Source organism: Octopus sinensis, linkage group LG11 (genome assembly GCF_006345805.1).
Source record: "Octopus sinensis linkage group LG11, ASM634580v1, whole genome shotgun sequence".
NCBI classification, from domain to species: Eukaryota; Metazoa; Mollusca; class Cephalopoda; order Octopoda; family Octopodidae; genus Octopus; species Octopus sinensis.
Window position 1 is genome coordinate 49,596,311 of NC_043007.1, and position 17,110 is coordinate 49,613,420.

The following is a 17,110-nucleotide window of genomic DNA, read 5'->3' on the forward strand; positions in this document are numbered from 1 at the left end:
TCCCTGACGGACCGAACGTGCGATGTCGAAGGGTCTCGATAGATGTCCATTCACGCGAATTACCGAACGCGGAAGACGGGACCGAAGCCAGCCGCTCCGAGGACCGCCTCCAAGTATCGATGGTCCACCCTATCGAAAGCTTTCGATTGATCCAAATTGATCAGCGCCCCACCCATGCCAGGTTCGTTAACTACCCTGTCTATGATGTAGCGCATCAGGTGGAGGTTGTCATGGATGGTCCGGCCTGGCACGGCGCATGTTTGCGCCTGATAGCTAGATAGATAGATAGATAGATAGATAGATAGATAGATAGATAGATAGATAGATAGATAGATAGATAGATAGATAGGTAGGTAGATAGATAGGTAGATAGATAGGTAGGTAGATAGATAAAAAGAAAGAAAGATGAATGAATGAATGAATGAAAGAAGAAAGAAGGAAATAGACGGAGAAAGAAAGAGAAAGAGGGGAGAGAGTCAGTGAATAAGGGTGTGTGATGTAAAAGAATAAAATTCAGTTGTGACGTCAAATCACATAATTTGGTCCGTAATTTTGAACTTCCTATGAGTCCTACATATATATTGAATGCTGTCTAACAACACCCCGATGAAGAATCTATCTATCTATCTATCTATCTATCTATCTATCTATCTATCTATCTATCTATCTATCTATCTATCTATCTATCTATCTATCTATCTATCTATCTGCTTGTCAATCTATCTATGAATTCATCTCTCTCTCTCTCTCTCTCTCAATATATATATATACTTATCCGCCCTTTTCAAACCTAGCCAGGCTCATGGGCCCGGTTTCCTGGTCTCTATGGCATATGTGTTCCCCCCAGCTGGACGGGACGCCAGTCCATCGCAGCGTTACTCATGAAACAGGAAGAAAGAGTGAGCGAAAGTTGGGGCGAAAGAGTACAACAGGAGTCGCCACCACCCCTCTCTCTCTCTCTCTATATATATATATATATATATATATATACTTAGATAACTTAGATATGTTTCGACCAAAGATTGGTCCAGGCCATGTCTAACTTAATAGCACCACCTGATAGGATTATTCGAATCCTGTTTAAGTCAAGTTTTGTTTAAGTCAAGTTTTGTTCAAGTAGTGAGTTCTTGTTGGGTGAGTTGTATCCAATTATGGGTGGCTTATCTGGTATTCTTTGAAGGAATCTATCCAGACTCCGTTTAAAGTTGATGGGATCCTTTTCCTCTTTGATCTCCCTCGGGACAATGTTAAATAGGGCAGGGCCTGTTGAGGAAAAGAAATTATGTTGCAGTGTACATGTATGTTGTGATCTTGAACTGGGCAGGGGACGTATGGCCCGTGGTCCCAGTCTTGGATGAACCTTGAAGCTAATGTTAAGGTCGTTTGGGCAAAGTTGGCGGTATATTCTCCACATCGTACAAATGATGTACCGCTCACGGCGACGCTGGAGGGAGTAAAGTTTCAAGGCTTTAAGGCGATCCCAATAATCGAGAGCAGCCATGTCTTCAATTCGTTTAGTGAGTGCCCTCTGGAGGGACTCAATTCTGGAGATGCTTTGTCTTGTATGGGGAGACCACAGTGGGCAGCAGTATTCAAGGTGTGGCCGTACAAATGAGGAAAAAAGTGGTATGATGACACCTTGTTCTCTGGACCGGAAAGTTTTTAAGATCCAGGAACTCATCCTACGCGCTATATCGACCTTCTTGTTGATGTGTGCACTCCAACTGAGATCGTCATCAACAATTACACCCAGGTCTCTGATATTGTTAGAGGCTGTGAGCGGTTCCCCTGAAGGAAGAGAGTATGGTTGTTTTAGTGAGGAATTTCTTCCAAAATGCATCAGCTCAAATTTTCCCTCATCCAGTTGCATTTTGTTTCTGTCTTCCCATTGACTCACAGCATATAGATCAGACTGGAGTTGAGTTCGGTCTGCTTCTTCATTGACGATTTGCTGGAGCTTAGTATCATTAGCAAATATTTTCACTTTGCAGTAACGTACGACACTGGAAAGGTCGTTTATGTAAATTATGATGAGTAGCGGACCCAAAACAGTCCCCTGGGGAACACTGCTGGTGACTTTTGCTGGGCTTGGGTGGACTCCATCAACTACAACATGTTGTGTTCTATTCGCCAGGAAATACTTAATCCAGTGTAGAACTTTTCCACGGATTCCAACATTTGCCAATTTTGAGAGTCGGATATTATGGTCTACCCTGTCGAACGCTTTACTGAAGTCAAGATATATGACGTCAGATTTCGAACCTGTTCCGAAGGCTTTGAGTACATCTTCAATGTGGTATACATCTTCAATGTATATATATGTATGTATATTACACGTATACACATACTCACGCGCGCGCACACACATGTACTAGGTTACAGATATTTCTTACGAATAAAACTGGAGAACTCTGTACATTCAGAGGAATAAACATGTTATATAGTTTGTTATTGGTAATACATTGCAAAGTTAGGCACGTCTATCTGTTGAAAAACAATCATCATAAGATGCTTTCCACTAGTTCCGTGAAATATGCGGGTTATTATTATGTATAGTTGCCGATGATTTTATTTTGGATAACAGAAAATAATATTGTGCAAGACATGACTCATTACATATAAATATTAATAGTTGTGGGATATTTCCCTTTGCTACATAGAACTAGAAAGACTTTAACATAATTAAGCTGAAGGATTTTGAAAGTATTTCTGGGGATTAGAGGGGATAAAGAAGCACTTCCTGAATATACCTTAGACTGCATTTGATAAAGTGTGTTGAAATAAGAGGTCGGTCGTTGTTAGTGATAAAAGGAAAACAAATGTGTATTTGTATTTGTTTGTTTGTGTGTGTCTGAGAGAGAAAGAGAGAGAGAGAGAGAGAGAGAGAGAGAGAGAGAGAGAGAGAGAGAGAGAGAGAGAGAGAGAGAGACTGTTCCTGGTAATTAGATCAGTATTGATCCTTTCTGAAATATAGAAAGAAGCATTGCGTGTAAATACTATGTACGAAGCCTATCGCGTAAATACCTACTTATAAAAATGACATGAAGATACGTATAAATTCGTCTAAGAATAAAAAACCTGTAACCATTTCAAACTGATCTCATGAATATAATATCCTAACATAAATGTCTGTAAATATACCAATACCTTCCAAGCAACATTTTACTTTGATAAGAATTGTTCGCACGCCGGACATTGTGCTTAGCGGGATTTCGTCTGTCTTTGCGTTCGGAGTTCAAATACCACTGATGTGGGATTTGCATCTCATCCTTTCGAGTTCGGTAAAATAAGTATCAGTTGAGCACTGGGATCAATGAAATCGAACTAGCCTCCTCCCACAACATTTCAAGTATTGTACCTATTGTAGAAGTTAAGAACATTAAGAAATATATGAATATATTCAAAAAGAAAGGAACATTCAGGAAGTTGAAAATAATATTTCTAACAAACTCATACATAATATTATTATCCTAAACAGGAAAAATAGGCAACAAACTGAAAACGATGTAAAGTTTAGATAAAAATTATAGCTACTTAAGTTTAATTAGATTACAAATTAATATCGATAAGTAAATTTTAAGCAATATTGATTGATTTATTAATTAAGCAATATTAACAGTAAGATTAGAAACCAGCCGCTAGCAGTAATGTATGTAATTTCCTACGTGATTTTGATGTGATAAATATAGTATAAACATTTACACAAACATTTACGCAGACCCCAAAATTTCTGTATCAGTACCACATGGGGTGAATAATTCTTATGATAATTTTTCACTTGCTATATTCTTTAGTTTCTCTCTCTCTCTCTCTCTCTCTCTCTCTCTCTCTCTCTATATATATATATATATATATATATATATATATATATATATATATATATATATATATACAATTAATAAATAAGGGCAAACGGTTAATGGAGAATATGTCCAATTTTTCGGCATATTTGGCATTAGAAATTTTTTCGTTTGGCCTTATTTATGAATTGTTTATAATTTTAACCTTTAAAGGTATTTTTTAATATGCTGGCCATTGATAAAAATTTTTGGGGAAAATAATTTTATCCTACATTAGATATATATACATATATATATATATATATATATATATATATATATATATATATATATATATATATATATATATATATATATATGTATATATATATGTATATATATATATATATATATGTATATATGTATATATATATATATGTATATATATATATGTATATATATATATGTATATATATATATATATATATATATATATATATATATATATATATATATATATATATATATATATATATATATATATATATATATATATCAGAATGATAGCTTAGTTGTAGCCATCACTTCATAAATAGACATACCTCCATAAGAAGCTGCAATGATCCACAGATCAGAATTGAACCAATATGTGTTTATAATTAATATAAAATTGAATTGCATATTTCATATGTAAGGTATGTCTTGAACATAAAGCCATACATGATGCATCAAAACTGATCAGTTTTCTCGTGACAAGTCATGTCACTGGGAAAAATTGTATCGACTGTTTGCAAGTCAACAAAAACTTTCTGGTAGTATAGCAGCTACAGGTTAGCCAGGTTCTGGATCTGCCATGGGTACCCAGCATACCATGAAGCTAATAATTGCAATCATCCCCGGAATCTGTTAGTTCCAATTCTGGCTCTCTGTCGCCGTATTCAGTAGCTTAGATGTCGCATGTTCGTAGCTTGCACATGTCTGTACACCTCAAGCCATTGCTGAGGCAGCTGCATGCTGGTGGTTTACAGGAATGGACACATTTGCAGAACAAAAGCTAAAGGACAGCATCCCGTGTAGGTGTGCTGCATATCTAAGCAATGGCGACGTCACTCTCTTCGTCCAATCTACAACCACAGTCAATGGAGCTTGGGTCAAAGGTTTGAGCCTGTAGACATCTTTTCCAGAGGGCTGGCTGGTAGTTTGCACGAAGAGCATGCATAAACAGGCAGCCCTCACATGAATGTAGTTGACGCGACTCAATTTCTTCACGTCTAGTGCAAAAGATATGGTATCGAAGTTTATTTACTTCAGTTGTTGAAGTAGAAGGCATATACATTTGGCAGATGTTCATCTGTATTTTTTGAAACAGTTCAAGAAATACATCGCAAGATTGTCCCAGTTCACTGAATACTTCTTGGAAAGTCTTGTTGGATTTCATCAGTTTAAACGCTGTTATCTTTCCACGGCCAGTAAAGGCACTAACTGTATTACAGCCTGTGAAGGCATGCACGCCAATCAAAGCATCAGGCCTGCCACCTCCCAGTGTATGACTCATTCTCGTAATGTCAAGGAAGCTTGCTCTGTTCTTTGTACCAAACTATTGGTAAAGGGAGCACGGGATTTTGCTACAGAACCCCATGCACAAAATCAGAGCATCAGTATCCTCAGCACTGATAACAACAGCTCTACTGCCTGACTAGGCTGCATGAAGTGCATGGAGCAAGAGTCGCATGCTAGCCTCTTATTGTGATGACTTTAACTCAGATACCTCCTCCCACCTTTTTGATCTTGAAGCAGAAGTCGTCACATGTTACAAAAAGATCTTTGTCCCCCAGTTTTGCTCTGTATGTTGGTCTCTTCCATTTACCCACCAGAAATTTTATCAGACTTGCTTTGTTGGAAGGGCTGCTGAGCATCATACGCCACTACTGGATAGTGTGCCCAGGTAATATGCTTCTGAACTGGATTCCTGTTTCTGATCCCCTGTTAATCCTTTCTGAATATTTTATGGATGTTTTCTTGGAAACACCAAAGACAACATCAATACGATGACTCTGGACTCCTTCATGGAGAGTGTGTGTCATCAATTACTCTGAGATCTGCGAGAAAGTTTTGTCACTTCCTTTCAGTTTCTGGACCAAGCTCATCAATAACTGTTGCTAACAGACTTGGAAGAATTTCTGCTCGCAAGTGCAAATGGTAGAAGTCCCAAAGGGTGGACCAGTTCACCGGCCATATGTAGCTTTCTGCTTTCTGTTGCAAGGATCATGTGACCAAACAAGTATCGGTCAGCTTTCAAAACCATAACCTTGGCATTCCCTTGAGTGTGTGGTTTCTCTCTAATGTCCGAGAAAGTTTTCAGTTTCATTTTAGTCATCATGTCATGGAATATTTTAGATGGCACATCAGATTCGACACGGTCTGAAGACCTGGTATGATTCTTCGCCAAGCTTGTTAGCATCCAGGATATCTTTTTCTATGTATGGTGGTGATGCAGTGGCACTAGAAATGCTCACAAGATCCTTATTTTCAGGTTTGAATGGGTTTAGCCAACTTGCCTCCCTGAGCTGGACAAGGGATTAGATATCTGCTTCATCTTTCTTGATCTTTGACTGATTGAGTGGTGGTTCAAGGACCTATGTTTTCCTCCATTTGTCATATATCTCAGTTGCCACAAGTATGAGATTTCAGACTGAATACTTTCGTGCCGCCAGGAGTTTGAGTGTCCTTGTTGACCGTCTCTTCGATTGCTTGGTCCACTGGTATACGTCTACGTGGATTTTATTCTCCAATCTGGACTGCGAAACGACCATTCAGGAAGTGTGCATAGGCTTCAGGATGTTCAATGTGGAATCGAGACATCATTGTATAATAGTAAGTCAGGAATCGGGCATGGTTCAACTTGTCATAAGCAAAACACCATGCGATCGTCTTTCGGACGGACGCAAAATGGAGGATTCAGTCACCTTCTCTGGAAGCTCGTATTAAGCCAAGAATGATCTCCACCATTTCTGTGTATGACATCCATAAAGCCGACAGACTGAGGGATTCAAGGTAGGTTTGTACAGGGCTCATTTCCAAGAATCTCTTGAAAGGACATCTAGCTGACACTGATTGAAAGTTTTATTAAAATAATGTAATTATTAATGTCTTCACTGTCTATAAAATTCACATAATTTCGAATTTTAATATATTTTTCCTCGATATGTGATTTACACGTTAATCAGAACTTTCTGCGGCATGAGCCCTGAAACTTTGGGCTGAACGGCGATGCCGTTGACCTTGTGGGAGATGCCTCCGCCACTAAGAGTCTCTTCAAGGAGGTCAATATTGTCCCAAGCAACAGTTATGTATACACCTGGGTAGATGTTTCCGAGCGGTGGTGTGCCGTTTTCCGAAACTTCCCGCTTCTAGACGCAAAGGGCTGTGTCTGTGACTTCAATTTGTGAATAAGAAAGACTGTGTCCAAAACGATTCAATGTCCGTATCAGTTCGGTATTTTCCTGTAAAAGATTTCACAGCACATGGGAAAAGTATGTGCTGCACTTGCTTTGTTTTGCCACATGTAAAAATAAACACCAGGTCACTTCCAAAAGAAGTAGCAAGACTATGTCATATGTCTTATATATTGTAGTCATCATGCACAGGAGTACATCAATATGAGTATTGGGGAAATTTCATAAATCTGCAAAAAAAAGCTCCCGAGGTGAAAGAGCTATCACGTTTTTTTTACACGTTTTTTATACGATTTTTTATGTTGACCCTATAAGCATTATAACACCACTTAGGTGTATTCACCCCAGATAGTACCGCTAGCTGACGTGGCTCATGGATTAAAATGAAAGTTGAATGGAGAACGTCGTTGAGAAAAGGAAAAAAAAAGGAAGGATGAAGGTGAAAGTGGTAGGAGGGATAAAGGGATGAAGATTAAGGATATAGAAAGAGTGATAGAAATAGAGGAGGTAAACAAAGAAGAGAGGGAAAGAGAGAAAAAGAGAAAAGGCATTGCTTGGAAAGAGTAGAAGAAAAAGGATACAAATGTAAGACGTTAAAAAGAGAGTGTGTTGCAATTAGTAGAATTGTGTTTTCTGATTAACGTGTAAATCACATATCGAGGAAAAATATATTAAAATTCGAAATTATGTGAATTTTATAGACAGTGAAGACATTAATAATTACATTATTTTAATAAAAGTTACACGATCACATCGAACTAAGAAGCAGCTTTCTTTATTATTGAAAAGATGTAAATGAAAATAATTCAGCGCAGATCCAAAGCAATATTATAATTATCAATATGAGAAGGAAATCTTTCTTTGATGTCTTTCCTCAGCTGTTTGGGTTTCAAACCAGTCTTTGAAGGAAATAGAGTGCTGATACTGATGGAAAGTCGCAGCAGCCAACTACGCAAGTAAAGAGGACCTCGTACCATCCCTTCACAAGCGACTCATCAACTAAGTCCTGATATTTGGTTTTCTTCAGCTGGTGAGGAATGTCAAATCTGTTTTCTCAGGGCACTATTAAATTCAACCATGGTGATTGTTTTTGCATTCTAGGATTGCAGAAACAGGTGTGGTTCAAGCGATGTTAACGCGACTTCTTCCAGGAAGATGAGTCAACCCTTCGGGGCCATCTCGTTTTCTAGTCTAAGGCTTGATGCAAAACGGATCCCCCAACTGTAACGCGTACGTTTGGAGTCTTGTCATTTTCCCTTAGAAATTTGATACTTTGACTATCCTTAAATGCAATTAATTATCTGGAGGTTCATCTAATTTCTGAAAAGATCTTGTTATGCCTCAATTGATATCAAGCTTCTTCCAATGGTGTACGACGTAGTAACGTGATTATAATAACATGATTATGGTAATGTGTAACCTAATAGTCTAGAGTAGGAATTTTTAGAATGAAAAAGATAATTAATTAATGGATAATTAATTAATTAATTCTGTAACACCATTAAATGGAATTATTATGAACCATTTTGAAATTATTATAAAATAGCATTACATTGATAAGTCATGTTTCTCCAGGTTAATCATATTTTTTGTCAAATAAAGATGAAGGATTTAAAAACTTATATTTTTTTTATTCTTCTTGCGGTTGTCGACTATTTAATCTCAGCATATGATACGAAAGTCATTGATTCAATAAAATAACGAAGGGTCATTGGTTATTGTTATGACAGTAGTACAGAGCAGAAATGTGTCTGTTTGGAGCTGTGGGATGGTGCCGAGTCCCTCTTGGAGACTCCAAAGTGCACCTTGCAAGTGCTCATTCACCCATGGTGGCAGTTCAGCTTCCAAAATGCCGCTAATATATCGTTGAGTGTTGATCTTAACACCTGAGGGCACAAAAACGTGGAGAGACCTTCCAGTGGCTCTCACAGCCGCCAAAACCATAACCGATTTTGCCGTCGATTTACGAGTCTACCCTCGATGGAGCCAGATACACTCCAAAGTTGATCATTCTGGTGGTTTACTGTCTGTTCGATGTCAATTTCTTTCACCAATGATGAGGCGCTTGTGAAGGGATGGTACGAGGTCTTCTTTACTTGCGTAGTTGGCTGCTGCGACTTTCCATCAGTATCAGCACTCAGTTGGGCAGCGTGCTTTCAGCAATCTGACGCAGCATAAGACGACTTTTCTCTAGTCTCTTGACCTTATAATCTTGCGTGAGCTCATGACGACGGATCATCTTATATGGGCGGGTCCTAGGATCCTCCTTCAGCACTTGATACATCGATGTTTGGCTTACATTTGTTGTGGCAGTTAGTTTTCTGTCGGAACGACCAGGATTTCGCCGTATCTTTTCTTTGGTACAGTTGATAAACTGAGTGGTCCGCACACTTCTTTTTCGGCCACGTCCAGATCGAGCAGCGGTGGAACCAGTCTCTTGAAATTTTCCAAACTGTTGCTCGACTAATTTTAAGCTTTTTCGCTACAGCTGTATTACTTTCGCCTCATTTATGGAGGGTTATGATTGTATTTCGATCTATAGCCGTTATCTAAATTATAAATACAAGTTTATTCAGTTTTAAACAAAAAGAAGATACACGAAGCTTTTATAATGATATATAATTTTCGTATCATATATTTATTGATAGTTATAAAGTGCGAAACTTCGGTCGCCTTAATTTCGGGATACCCTGTATGTGTATGTATAAATATATAAACAAAACATAAATGGAACAAGAACGTAACAGGCGACAACAAAACATTCGGACAGTTAGACGATACAAAAAAGGACTGGAAAAAACCCGGGTTCCTGCGGTCGATTGGTATTCATATCCTTTTAAATTTTAATCATTTCTATGAGAGGTATGAGAGGTTTTGGAACGTAACACCCACGATAGTTGAGAGATTACTAAGTGTGTGTGTGTGTGAGTATGTGTATGTGTATGTGTGTGTGTGTGTGTGTGTGTGTGTGTGTAATAATGATGATGATGATGATGTTGATGATGATGATGATGACAATGATAATAATAATAATAATAATAATAATAATAATAATAATAATAATAATAATAATTAATAATAATACTAATACTAATACTACTACTAATAATAATTCTAAAACAGTGCATAAGGGGAAAATTCTCCGAAAATAACTTAACCCTGAAAGGGAAGAAACTCTAACCTTTCCATTAGAGATGGGCAAAATATTTAAAGTGAAAATAACTTTTAAAATACGGTAAATATTTCGTAAACGAGCCGTTCGTAACTTTGGTGTGAAATAGCTTTTTTACATAGGTTTCTTTGGAGTGCGTTCAACGTATTTCACGTTAAAAGTGTTGGCTGTTATTTCTAACATGCCCTACTACCACGTAACAGCTATTTGCTATAAAGGACTCAAAATACCTGTTACATGGTAGTAGGAAGTGCAAGAAATAGCAGCCATTTTCCTGCTTCTGAGGAAAGGAGCCGTTTACACGTGAGAAACTCAGACTTCCCCGGTGACCCAATGGTTCATGGGTAGTTTAGTTATTATTATTATTATTATTATTATTATTATTATTATCATCGTTATTATTATTATTATTATTATTATTATTATTATTATTATTATCATTATTATTATAATCATCATCATCATCATCATCATTATTATTATTGAGTGAGAGAGCAGTGCATGCAATCAAAGTGGCACTGGGGTAAAATATACGAAGCCTAGTATATCCATTATGACTACTCGTCTGATAAGGGTACATCAGGCACATTCATCACAACTATATGTGCGCGACATGGTGATCTCATATCAAGATAAACAGCGCATGACCTTGCAGGTGGGGCCCAGTTAGAGTTTTCTTCTGGTCCAGTAACCCATCCCGCTCAGAAGGTCTCTGTATTAGGGGTGTTTAAGGATGTTGAACGAAACACCCATGTTTCCAGAGGTGAATTATTCAAACCCCAAAGAATCCCTCTCAGCACATGGCTATGATCCTCCCCCACTACTTCTGCTCGTGATCAGAGATGCACATATCGTCAGCCACTAAGGGGCATGCTCAACTGCTTACGGTCAAACAACTGACAAGCAAATCTGTGGTATTGAGCAGAATATTTGCTGTAGCTCATCTTTTATACCAAGACAAAACAATAATTTCTTAAGTAACCAAAATATGGATTTGGTATTAATTTTTAATTTGTACAATTGACGTTTCGATCCATCCTGCTATTCTCTCTTGTGGAGGGGACTCCGTTCAACATGTGTTTCATCCATCTTGCAGTCCGGTTCTCATCAGGTACATCCACACATAAAGTTGTTTCTCGCTAAATATCTTGAGTTTTGGCTGTCATGTTGGTTAGAGAATGAAACATTGCTACAATTTTCAATTACTATTATCTTTCTATAATAAGAATTGCAAACATTTGTGAATATAGACAAATAACTGTTAATAAAAAAAGATGAATGTCGGGGAAGTGAAGGGATGGACAGGGATAGATTGAGTTACACTAGTTTTAAGACAAAGGAATAGTATTAGAAAAAGAAGGGAGAGATATATGCCGGCTAGAATGTCTAGGGATGAAAGGTTGTTTAGCTAGCGAGCTTCCTCCCCTCTTCGTAGACTGTACAGTCTGTCAATATCGCTTTTGGTGTGTAATTCCTTGTTGTCATAAGCTTTCTGATTTTCCTATCCATTTCCCAGGCTCTTTCTTTGTCTACCTGACAACACCTGCGCCATATCGCATTAAGTAAACAACCTATGTGTTCATTGTCCTGATCTCATTTTTTTCATTGAGTCTAATTTCTATAATTAATTTTTTTCCTAGGATATTCTCGCCTAAAGTTTTCCTTTATTTCACATGCCTTCATTTTGTCGTATTCCAACATTTCCAGATATTTATATTCATTAGTCTCAATATCCTTTATTTTCTAGTCGACCCTACTTTTCCTCTTTGTATTATAAGCAAACCACACTTTTTAATCCCAAATTCCATTCCGATATTCTTGCTGAATATCTGCACTGTTGAAACTTGGCCATTTATTTCGCGTTCGGTCTTCCCAAAGATATTTAAGTCACCCACATATAAGAGATGATTTAATTTTCCTTCACTTTTCAAGGTGTACTCCGATATCACTTTGCGTAGTGTCTATGTGTGGAGTATCACACAAATCACAAACTGCAATGGTGATAAGCTTTCTCCTTGAAATATTCCTCACTTGATGTTAATCCTCACTAAACATTTTCCACATGAAGTTAACTCTGTATTCCAGTTTTTCATTGATCTCCTGACAAAATTTGATATGCTATCAGACACATGTATCAGCTCCAGTACTTTCTAAAATCCAGGAGTGGGGTCCATGTCATACACTTTCTTATAATCGATCCACGCCATGCCCATATTAGTAGGTCTTTACTTGCAGACGTTCAGTGCCATCTATCAGAAATTAGTCTTTAGTCCCTCGGCTTTTCCTTCTGCATCCTTTCTTTTCTACTGGGAATTTGTCATTCATTTGCAGGAAGTTCTACACGCAATTAGATAATATTTTATTATTATATGAAAACTCACAGCTTATTTTGCTGGGTATGATGGAAAGTGTCAGCTGTCCACAGCTTGCAGATTAAGTCGACAGTGGTTTACTGGTCATGCTTCAAGAATTCTGAGAAGAATTCTTGCAGTTCCAAGCGACGTTGATTTTTGTAGGTGTTCTATTTGCACACTTGCACCAATCTTTTTTAGGCTTGTTGGTAGATGGGTGCTGATACTTCCAAGTGCTTCACTTACTATTGGTATCACGTCTACTCTCTTTGACCACAATCTTCGTATTTCCCACTTCAAATTGTCTGATCCTGTTGTCACCGGAGCATGCTATGTCGATGATCATGCGTGTTCTTTGTTTTTCATTTACCACAACAATGTCCGCTTTCCGATGCCTGAGCGGGTGATCGCACTGGATCATTGCATCCCACAGGATTTTGCAATTCTCATTTTCGGTGATTCATTCTGGAGTTTGCTCGTAAAACGTCTTTGCTCTTTGTAGGCCGTGATTTCCACAGTTCTCAATAGATCATTCTTTGCACTTTGTCATGGAGTCTTTTGAATTCGCGTTGTGCCAATTTCTGACATTCGCTAACGACGTGCCATACTGTTTCATCCCTCTTACCACACATTCTGCATTTGTCGCTATAGGTAGAGTTGTCTATTCTGCATCTCACATAGTTGACCCTTAATGCTTATTCCTGAGCAGCGCATATGAATGCTTCTGTCTCTATCTTCAAATCACTCCTCCTCATCCATTGCCACTAGACCTTTGTATCTGTCGTGGTGCTCATATCTCTTGCAAACTGACCGTACATTTTCTTTTCCTTCCATGCTTTTTCTTTTTTCTTTGTTCATTTCTTGTTTCAATCTTTCTTTAGTTACACGATTTTCAGTCTTCTTCGTGGTTTTCAATAGTGGCCCAACGGCATTTTTTAAATATCACACTAAGCTGTTTTCCTTTGCTTCGATACAGCCCTGGAATCTGATGAAACATTTCCCGACCTTTCTTCGGGACGAGTATAGCCTATCGGTGTCACTCTTAGGTTAGAAGGCTCCGTGTACTGTCAACATTTTTCTGGTCTTGGTATCCATTATTTTCACTTCTCTCTTTTGCCCTTTTATAATTCCCGTTTCATAACGAAGTGATGCTATCACACACGTATTAACTGCTTGGATTTTATTCGCCCTAGTCAATTTGGGGCGCAACATCAACTTCAGTCTACGGAAATACTCCATCCTCAGTTGCTCTTTCATTTACTTTTCCATTATCTCGTTGAACTCCAGTACATCAAGGTATTTGTATCCCTCCGTTTCAGTTTGTTTAATCAAGTCTCTATTCGGTAATTCTATCCCTGCTAGGGACTGTACCTTTCCTCTTTTTAGGTAGATTAATCCGCATTTCTTGAGTCCAAATTCCATTCTAATATCATTACTAAAACAGTGGACCGTGTTACCCAAAGAACTCACTTGTGCCTCATCTTTGCCATACAGTCTCAAATCATCCATGAAGGGGAGGTGGCTGATTGTTTTGGGTTTTCCCTTTATTTGGTACTCCAGGTTCATTTCCTTTAGTACCAAAGTCAGGGATATCATGCAAAAATAAAAAGCAATGTAGATAGGCTATCATCCTGGAAAATCTTTCTTCTGATAACCAAGGTGTCCAAGCTTTTTCCGTAAGTTGTCAGTTCAGTTTTCCATTCCCTCATACCTCTCTTCCGGAAACACGTTACATTTCTCGCAATTCCAAACAGGTCTAAGCACTCGATGATCCACAAATGTAGAATCATATAAGCTTTGTGATAATCAACCCAGGTCATTCCAAAATTGATTTTCCTTCGTTTACAATCTTGTATTACCATTTTGTCTATCAATAGTTGATCTCCGGTACTTCTGAATTTTCTTCTGCAGCCTATTAAGAAATTTATACAGAGTTCTTCAGCAATTCCTATTGACAGTACTTCCACATTAATGGGAGGCAGGAAATTGGTTCGTAATTATCAGTATGCATCCTTCAGGCACTACACCGTTCGTCCTTTTCTTACCCAATCCAGGATTTCTTCTTCTCCATTGATCAATGCATTAAATTGCTCTGCGATCAATTAATGACAACTCCTGAACTTTTTCATCCAAGATCCCTGTACACCATCAGGTCCTACTGTTTTCCAATTGCTTATCTTTTTACTCGTATTTCTGATACTGCCTTCTGTGAAGTGGATAGCCTCTTGTTTGGGATAAGAAGCTGTTTGCTTCAGGCTTCGGAGCCATTCAGCTGTAGTATCATGTTGTTCTCACTTGCTCCATATCTTACCCCGGAAAAGGCGACTTTCATCAGCATCAGGGACTAATTTTTCACGTGTTTTATCAACATTAATCTCTAAATAAAATCTTTTTTGATCGGTTTTAAACAATTTATTTTGCCGGTATTGCTAAATCTGTCGTTCAAATATATTTAGCTTTGCTTTTTATTGCATACTAGCAGTATCGCCCGGCGTTGCTCAGGTTTGTAAGGGAAATAACTATAAATCATTTTTAGAGAGTTATAGCCAAAAAATAGCAAAAAAATGGAAAAAAATGATGGTAAATTTTTTTTTTAGTTAAAAAAGGTGGAGTTGCGTCCCCTAGACAGTTTGCGGTTTGTGTTTCTAATTCTCGACCCCATGTCGAATTTATCGGGGTTTTTTTCAGAACTGGGGGAACTTTTCAAAATTTTCGCTGCGTTAGTTTTGAATTATGACATTGGGCTATGTGTGTGTCAAGTTTCATCAGAATCGGTTGAAAGCCGTGGTCAGGGTGAGGGTACAAGCAAACAGACACACAGAAACACGCACAGACAAACTGCCGTTTATATATAGAGAGATATACGCTGCTTTAGTTCTTCAATTACAACATTCAGGTCTTTTGTATCTATACCATACTTCTTCCTAACTTTTTCGAATTTCCATTCATTCTTAAGTTCTCCATTTCTTTTCCTAACAAGTATTGACACTACACTGCTCTAGGCGTTTAAATCTTCAGAAATTCTCCTTTTCCACTACGGTTGTTTATTTTCCCTCCTATCTGTCGCTGTTCGGTGCTCAGTAGTTCTCAATCCCATCGTTTCCACTGCAGTCTTACTAGCAGCCTTGATAAGATTATTTGTTTGTATGATATTTTTGTTTCAATAATAATAATAACAATCATTATTATTATTGTTATTGTTGTTGTTGTTGTTACTGTAGCTCCATATCAAAGCAGTCTCAGGTGGTACAGTAGTAGGTATAGTAGTTACACGCAAATCGTCGATGAAATCAATTTCAGTCAAAGCAATTTCACACGAACTACTACATGCTTAATATGTTGAGTGGGAAGTAGATTTGGGTTGCATCCCTGTTAAGGTTAATGCAATTACTAATACCGGGAGATATTTGATTAACTCTGAAACGATTAACAGCTGCAGTGTAATCAGTTAGATTAGTTGGGGTAGCAAAAGCGATCTTAATCATCTGTTTGTTAAAGATTCTATTATATCTACTAGAAGGCGGAAATTGCTTTCTTAATATCTTGAAAAATGTTCTTGCTAGATGCGAAACGATATTTGTAGCTCGTGAAGGGTTATACCACTATATTTTTATGTAAAAGGTGTAGACTAATTCGTTTATTTTTATTTGTATAATTATTTTTGTTGTTGTTATTATTAATAGTATTATTATAAAAAAAACAACAACAACAGTAATGTTGTCTGCGAAAAGTTAGGCTGGACAATAATAGTAGAAATCAACTTGCTTCGCCGACAACAGACATTCAGTGATCATGCAACAGCAACAACATCCCTTATCACTACCAACAGAATTGTTCATTCTCAGCGAAATAGTCTGTCAAATAATAACTTTCTCGAACAAGGAATATCAAAATATATTTAGTTCTCTGAAAGTGGGGTAGGAAAATATATTGCAGCAGGTTCGAGACATTAAAATGGACATAAAAAAAGAGCCTTCTAAAATAGAACGTCAGGTAATAAATGAAATAATTATCTAATGTATACTGAATCAAATCCCACGTAGGAGACTATGTGTCAGCAATGAGATTGCTTGCCTACCACAAGGGGTGGGGGTTGCACAATAAAGGCAAAGGTAAACATTCAGTGCCTAGTTGAAAAATAAATTCTGTTTCTTCTGTAGGGTTTAGACAACCGCACGTAAGGAGTTGACGACAAATGTCCCCTTTAGAACGCCGCACGGTCGTTCCCTAGCATAATAAGAGACACTAGATACATACTATAACATACGGTGCCAAAGGAGTAAATGAATGAGGACAACAAACCGTTCTACTGTTTGAGAGAGAAAAGGACTTTACCCACAATGTGTACAGAGA

The 17,110-nt window shown here is 37.7% G+C and overlaps 2 protein-coding genes across 3 annotated transcripts in view; both read right to left on the bottom strand.

Annotated features, from left to right (window-relative positions):
• The window catches only part of LOC115217302 (organic cation transporter-like protein), a 60,565-nt gene extending 57,282 nt beyond the window's left edge, over positions 1–3,283 (bottom strand). The window contains exon 1 of the mRNA XM_036507490.1: positions 3,148–3,283. Within this exon, the coding sequence (XP_036363383.1) occupies positions 3,148–3,196 (49 nt within the window). The 5' untranslated portion in view covers positions 3,197–3,283. The remainder of the gene's footprint in view (positions 1–3,147) is intronic.
• The window catches only part of LOC115217630 (organic cation transporter protein-like), a 205,404-nt gene that overhangs the window by 175,802 nt on the left and 12,492 nt on the right, over positions 1–17,110 (bottom strand). The gene's annotated exons all lie outside the window — the stretch shown is intronic.